Source organism: Olea europaea, chromosome 8, assembly GCF_002742605.1.
Source record: "Olea europaea var. sylvestris chromosome 8, O_europaea_v1, whole genome shotgun sequence".
Classification (NCBI taxonomy): Eukaryota; Viridiplantae; Streptophyta; class Magnoliopsida; order Lamiales; family Oleaceae; genus Olea; species Olea europaea.
Window position 1 is genome coordinate 3,859,007 of NC_036244.1, and position 7,110 is coordinate 3,866,116.

Below are 7,110 nucleotides of genomic sequence, written 5' to 3' on the forward strand. Positions count from 1 at the left end.
CGCATGGTGTTGTTTTCTACCTCCGCTTTCGTCGCTTGATAACAAATTGATCCAAGTCAATTCGGCTTTCGACCCGAACATGAAAGTTGCTCCATTTTGAGTCCCAAACATGGTTCCATCAATGGTTTCTTGAACGAGCAATCCCATCTCTTGTTTCACTTACTTTGCCCTTGATCGCGTCATTGGTCCACCATCGACTATCAATGAGTTTCGTCTCGCACTTGCCTTCGTCGGGCTCGACTCCTGGATTATACCAGGATCTCTTATATGAGATACCTTTGGGATCGAAGAATATCTCTTCAATACCTATCATGTGTGATAGTCAAGCCAGGTTAGCAAAGGCATATAACGAGGTATACAATGGAAAGTCTAGACATATGAGTCTAAGACATGACTACATAAGGAAATTAATCAAAGATGAAATAATTTCCCTAAATTATGTAAGGTCAATTGAGAATTTAGCGGATCCTTTAACTAAAGCACTAAATAGAGATTTAGTACGTCTACTTTGAGTAGGATGGGGTTGAAACTTCTTAACTAAAAAGATCCACCAATGACGGCAACCCTACCTGTCATTACTCAAAAAGTAATCCACGGGTTCAAAAGGTAACAACAAGTCATTCGATATGTGGATGGTTGCAGCATTATTCAAATATGCAATGACCCTATCCTAATTAAATAATGCTGGTTGTTACTGAAGTGAGGGTTGAGCTTAAAGCTCTTAATGAAGTTCAGTGATAAAGCACAAGTACCTCTAAAAGTAACAAAGGTATCGGAAGAACTTCACCTAGACTAACTTCGAGGTGGTGCCGCCTCAATAGAGAGTTGAAGTTTCTCTCTTAAAAGTTTGTCGAATAGGATGAGCGCAAGGCCATAAAAGCGCTAAGCGAGTTGAGAAACTTGAGAACACGTGATACTTATGTGTGTGTTATTACCGGTATTGTCACAAGGAATAATTGATTCAAAGCTTCCATGCTACCTCTAATTCTGACTTTACTTTGTTTGAATTACACTATGGTTAAATTCAAATCGAAAGATATCTAATGCTTATGCATAAGTGTCGTCTTTTTGAATATGTGATCTTATTGATTTTGAACAAGTGGAGGATTGTTGAATATTTGTTCAAAATCAATGGAATGATAATGGACTAATTGTTGGACTCAATTGTGGAATTAATAGAATCAAAAGAAATTGAAAAATGAAAATTTTGATTTTTGCCTATGCGTACGCACAGGCTTATTTTTGTGCGTACGTGAGATGTGCTTTGGCAAAATCAGAATTGATTTTGCTTCTACTACGCATAGGCACGGTTTATACTATACGTATGCATAGTGTTAAAAAATAGCCGTTGGCTGATTTTTCAATTTGAAACTTGGGAGCCATTTTGTATTAAAAGTTGCCACTTTTCATTTTGTTATGACACCATTTCGTGATGTATTGATTGAGGCCTATAAATAGGTAATGAATGATCAATTCAAACATATTACAAACAAGAAATACATACATTGTTCCACAATTAATCAAATTCATGCTATAACTCATATTCATTTCTTCTTTATTGTGTTCATCAAATTTTGATGGAAAATTTCTCGTGCTTTGTTATTTTCACATCAAGGCTTGTTAAAATCCTTCAAACCATTTGCTATAACACCATTAAGCATCTGAAGAGGGGGCAAATATAGTTTGAGGACAATGATCCCGTGTTCAAGCCTCAAATTCATTCTTGACGTATTTCGTGATTTCTATTCATTTTGTTTCCATAATTTTGTTGTTGTTTATTCTCCAACCCCTTATTTTCCAACAATAGTTATTTATCTCCTTGCTTCCTATTGAATGGAAAAATAGTGAGTCTAGCAGGGAAAACTTGATTAGGTGAGGAGAATTTGTTGATCATCTATTAGCGGTCAACAAATATTTTCGAGGATAGGTTTAGAAGCTCCATTTGTCAACGTTTTGATGCATTTGTGTTCAATTGCATTATTTCTAGATGTATAATCATCCTAATATTTATTCTGTGCTTCACATCGACAATAATTCTAGACACGATCGCTTTAAGTGCACTTGTGATATACTCGACAAAAGTTAAAAGGAAAATTCTTGGTGTACATTATGGACACCATAATGGTGTCCATAATGCACATATGGCACACTCCTATTGGAAAATTCTTGTATTATTACTTGCATCCATACTTCTCCTTATAATATAAATTAATTTCTTCATCTTCATATACTTTAATAATTTTTCCATATATATATTTATCCTTTATTGATCATATTATTAATTTTTCTAATATTTGTTCTTTTAGTTCTTTGGGTAGTTCTTTAATTATTGTTAATGTTATTATTTTTAATTTTTTATGAATAGGTTTTAAAAATATATAACTTCCTCTTTCTTCTTCTAAATGTCAATAATTATTTATTTTCTTTATTTTAATTTTCATGATCTCTATGGCTCTGATACCAATTAGGAGGTGTCACTTTGAGCGAATGTTGTCGATTTTATCCCGCAAGTGTACGGATCGTAACAAGTAGTAAGTGGACCTTTTGAGTTCGGATTATCGTTCCCACGAGGACTATACTTTAATACTCAATTTATTATTCCTAACTTTTATTTGACAAAAATAAACGAGAAAAATGATTAAACATGATTTTTAATCTAGCTACTAAAGAATGTAAATGTATCAAAAGTGATTGGATGCAACAAAAATTGATTGAGACTTCAAATAATAACTGTGCGTTAGGACGGAACAATTTCACCTAATGGTCACCTTTATTTCGTAAATCAAGATTCATACAACCTAAAGTAAAGTTCGGTCGAATTCTTCTATGGTATTCAACTTACCCCTCTCGAGTTCTCGTTGAGCCTATTTAATTAGTTCAATTTCATATCTCTATGCAAGTTAAATTTAATTAAACGCAACATTGGTTCTAAGAATTTATACATGACCGCAGCAATCAATATAGGTATCTCTACACGTTATATCGATTTACCGGATTTTAACATGTGGTCTAAACAAATAATCCGTATCTCTACGTAATCATTGTTCACAAATCATCTAATTAATGATCAAGTAGTTGAATGCATTAAGCACAACATTAAAATCAACACATATAAAATTAAAGCACTAGAATCTTAATTGCATAAAATAAACGGTTCCAAAAGATTACGTTGTTCGCCCTAAATCAAATCTAGCTACTCATAATAATGGAAGAAACGCAAGATAAAATAATGGAAGACATCACCGGGATTAATTGACGAAACGTGAATGAATTTCCCAATTTTTGCTCTAGCCGTCTTCTCCTTCTTTTCTGTCCAAATCTGCCGTGTGTATGCTGTCTATTGTTTAATCCAGCAGCAGCCAAATTGTGTTCCTTTTTATTCAGCTGTGCGTGTGATTTAATACTATTGGCTGCCAGCAACGTGTATCTCTTTCCTCCAAAATCGCCTCAAATTCCGTGCGGGTATATAGAGCTAATGAAGGCAGCAGCCAACAACTCAATTTTTTCTCCCAGCAGTTGCTGTTTTCTATGTATAAATATATTTAATTCAGCCCAATTGGTTTATTATGCCTCCAACAATCTTCTTCTCTCCTCGATTTTGCCTCCAATGCATGTATATAATTTAACAGCCCAATGTGTTTGTATGAATTCCTTCCTCCAAGCAGCCGCAATAATTGAATATTCTCCAGTCGGCCCCCCTCTTTTTCCGTATGTCTCTCTCGATTTCTGTGCTATTGAGCCTCAATAATTGACTCAAATTGGAGTCCCAATTTTCCCCCAGTTCGGCTCCCTCCTCCTCGGCGTGTAAATGGTGTATATATATATAAAATAAAACCTAGCAGCCCACTTGAATTGTTTAAGTCCCATCTATGATATGTATTTCAATTGCCATTCAATTTCAGCCCACGTGGAAGTCTAGTTGAGGCCCATTTATAGTGTTTGCTTCCAAGTCCTTAATTTTCTAGATAATGAATTTTGATTTCCAATCTTTGCATCAAATAGCCAATTTAGTCCTTGTACTTGAATGTTGCCACTTTTCGCCCATTTTTGCTTCTTCTCTTCAACTCCCTTTTTGATCGTGAAATATATCTATTAAGCATAAAATAAAAAAATTAGGATATAATTTGTTAAAAGAACCACCAAATATTGTCATTTTAAGCACCCGAATAAGTGTATAAAATACACTTATCAAATACCCCCAAACTTAAATATTTGTTTGTCCCAAAACAAAACTATAACCTAAATAACAACAAACACACAAGCATGCAAAAAATATTTGGTTGGACAGTCTAGCATCTTATCACAAGATTTGAGATTATCGAATTAAATTTACAAATCGCTTCAAAGTCACAATACTAAATCAATATCCACTCTTTCAATGCAAAATCGACGTGTGTGTGTGAAGAATTAAGTAATCAACCATGACTACACAAGTTGTTTCTATTCCCAACCCTCTATGGTCAAATATATCCTTACATTTCTCGTTTGATTCACACGCCCCCAAACTTATTATTATTTTTTTTTTTTCACTCTTTTCCCGGTGTGTAACTTAAGGTTGAATATTTCATTACTATCCTCACCCTCTCGAGTTTGGGTAGACGTTACAAGTTACAAGTCAATACTTCAATGAACATGGATTCTCCAATTATTTGATTGCTTCGACCTCCAAGACTCAATTAGGCTAATTATCTTTTATCGAAAGTCAAATTCCCTCAAATAGGTGTTGGGACTTAACCAAGGTATTTAGTGCTTTTGCTCTTTTGATGCACTTGCTTTTTTCTTTTTTTTTTTTCTTTTTCATAATTAATTTTTTTATTTTCTCTCCATTAAGCTTTCTAGATGACCCATGTAGCAGGCTTTAGGCCGATGACTCCCAAATCAGATGATTTTAGGGCACCAGGTTTTAAACACCCTTACAGACTTACTGACCCGAGTCAAAAAGGCTTCGAAGAGAACAATTTTTTTTTTTTAAGTGCGACTTCATCTCTGATTGCTTTCTAAATGACCCATGTAACAAGCTTTAGGCCGATGACTCCCAAGTCAGACGACTTTAGGGCACCAGGTTTTAAAATACCCTTGCAGGCTTTAGGAGGTAGCTTTTTCAATAGAATTGCACTGCACTCCTCGTTTAGACAGACAGTCTCATGTTCTTCCAGCTTCCTTTTGTTAGACAGAATCTCCTTTAAGAATTTTGCACAACTGGGCATTTGGGCTATTGCGTCTGCGAACGGAATATTGATGTGCAGTTTCTTGAAAATCTCCACAAACTTTGCAAACTGTTTGTCCAACTTCTTTCTTTGTAACCTTTGAGGGAAGGGAATTGGTGGCACATAAGCTTTCACGGGGGTGGGTGCTCTCACCGTGGATGTTTCTTTCCTTTTATCCTCCTCGTTAGTTGGTTGTTCAGACTCTGCTTTTGTCCCAGCCTCTTCATCCATTATTTCTCTGTCTTTTCTATCTGGTCTCTTCACATGTATCTCTGGAAGTTGCACTCCACTTCTAGTTGTAATAGCTTGCACTTGCTCTTTTGGATTGACCATTGTGTTGCCTGGCAAAGTCCCTTGTGGGCGTTCTGCAAGCTGTTGAGCTATCTGACCAATTTGAGTTTCCAGCTTCTTAATAGATGCTTGCTGATTCTGAAAGTTAGTGTCAATCTGTTGGAATACCTTATCTATCTTCTGCATGTACTGGTTGAACATCTCCCCCAAATTTGGTCTTTTCTCTGGCTGGTTATTGTTCGAACTGCTCCCTTGCTGATTATCCGACCATCTGAAGTTTGGGTGTTGTCTCCATCCTGGGTTAAATGTCTGTGAAAAGGGATTAAAATTTCGAGAGCCATTTTGAATGAAGTTGATTTGTTCCTTTGGAAAGCCTAATGATGTGCAATTTTCTATTAGATGATTAGCTCCGCAGTTCTCACATGATGGACCGGCAATCACTGCGTGTGCTCCTTTTGTTTGTGACTTCACCAATAACTCCACTTGTTTTGTCAATGCTGCTATTTGGGCGTTGGTCGACGCTGAGCTGTCTACTTCGTATATCCCCGCTATTTTTGGAGGCACCACTCTTTCTGATGAAAACATGGAATGAGTAGTAGCAATCAACTCAAAGAGATCCATACATTGTTGCACTGATTTCCCTATGATCGATCCGCCTGCAGAGGAATCCACTTGAGATTTGGATAATGATGAAAGTCCCGTGTAGAAATACTGCACTTGATTTCCAATAGTGATCCCATGATTTGGACACTTCCTCATCAACTCCTTAAATCTGTTCCATGCTTCATGATAGCTCTCCCCATCTCTCTGTTGAAAAGTTTGAATTTCCAGTCTGATTTTTGCTACCTTAGCTGGTGGAAAGAACTTATTGCAGAATTTCCTGGTCAGTTCCTCCCATGTGGTAATGCTTCTATCCGGTTCGGCATCCAGCCATTCCAATGCTGCATCTCTTAGTGTATATGGGAATAATCGCAGCTTGATGGCATCCTCATTAACCCCGGGAGCATGACAATTCTGACAATTCCGGAGAAACCTTGAGATATGCGTGTTTGGATTCTCATGAGGTAACCCGTAGAATTGCAGAGTGTTGCTCATCAAATTAATCCAATCAGCCCGTATCTGAAAGTTGTTTACCCCAAATTCTGGATATACTATGCTGGACCGCGCGGGTGCTGCTATAGGCGTCAAAAACATAGACACTGGCAAGTCCCCTTCATTTACTTCTCTTTGCTCTTGCTGTTGATTTCTCGCGGCCATTTGTCCAATTGGCTGTATAGGGATAGGGTTATTTAAATTGTCAGCCATTTGATGCTGCTGTTTTTGTTTGTGTTCCCTGCGTCTTCGTCTAAAGGTACGTTCTATTTTCGAATCAAACAGTTCAAAATCATCGTCTTGGACACGGAGCATACAATGAACATAGTTTTCTATAAATAAAAGAAAATAAGCAGATCCAATAATAATTAAAAATAAAATAAATAAATTAAGACTAAAAATAATAGTTCTCGACAACGGTGCCAAAAACTTGTTTCGATTTTATCCTGCAAGTGGACGGATCGTAAAAAGTAATAAAGTGGACCTTTTGAGTCCGGATTATCGTTCCCACGAGGACTAT

At 36.5% G+C, this 7,110-nt stretch overlaps 1 protein-coding gene across 1 annotated transcript; it reads right to left on the reverse strand.

Annotated features, from left to right (window-relative positions):
* Positions 1-537: 537 nt before the first annotated feature.
* Positions 538-6,755, reverse strand: LOC111398185. Its single transcript, XM_023025118.1, has 2 exons — positions 5,075-6,755; positions 538-569 (listed from the first exon to the last, which is right to left on the reverse strand). The coding sequence occupies exons 1-2, from the start codon at positions 6,753-6,755 to the stop codon at positions 538-540; spliced, it is 1,713 nt and encodes a 570-aa protein (XP_022880886.1).
* Between the last annotated feature and the right edge of the window lie 355 nt (positions 6,756-7,110).

What these genes read in the sequence shown, in the direction of transcription:
- LOC111398185 (XM_023025118.1), bottom strand. Translation starts at nt 6,755, where the DNA reads ATGGCCGCGAGAAATCAACAGCAAGAGCAAAGAGAAGTAAATGAAGGG. An exon ending in ACCTCCTAAAGCCTGCAAGG is followed by an intron (nt 570 to 5,074) that starts GTATTTTAAAAC and finishes GAGTAATGACAG; the next exon opens with GTAGGGTTGCCGTCATTGGT.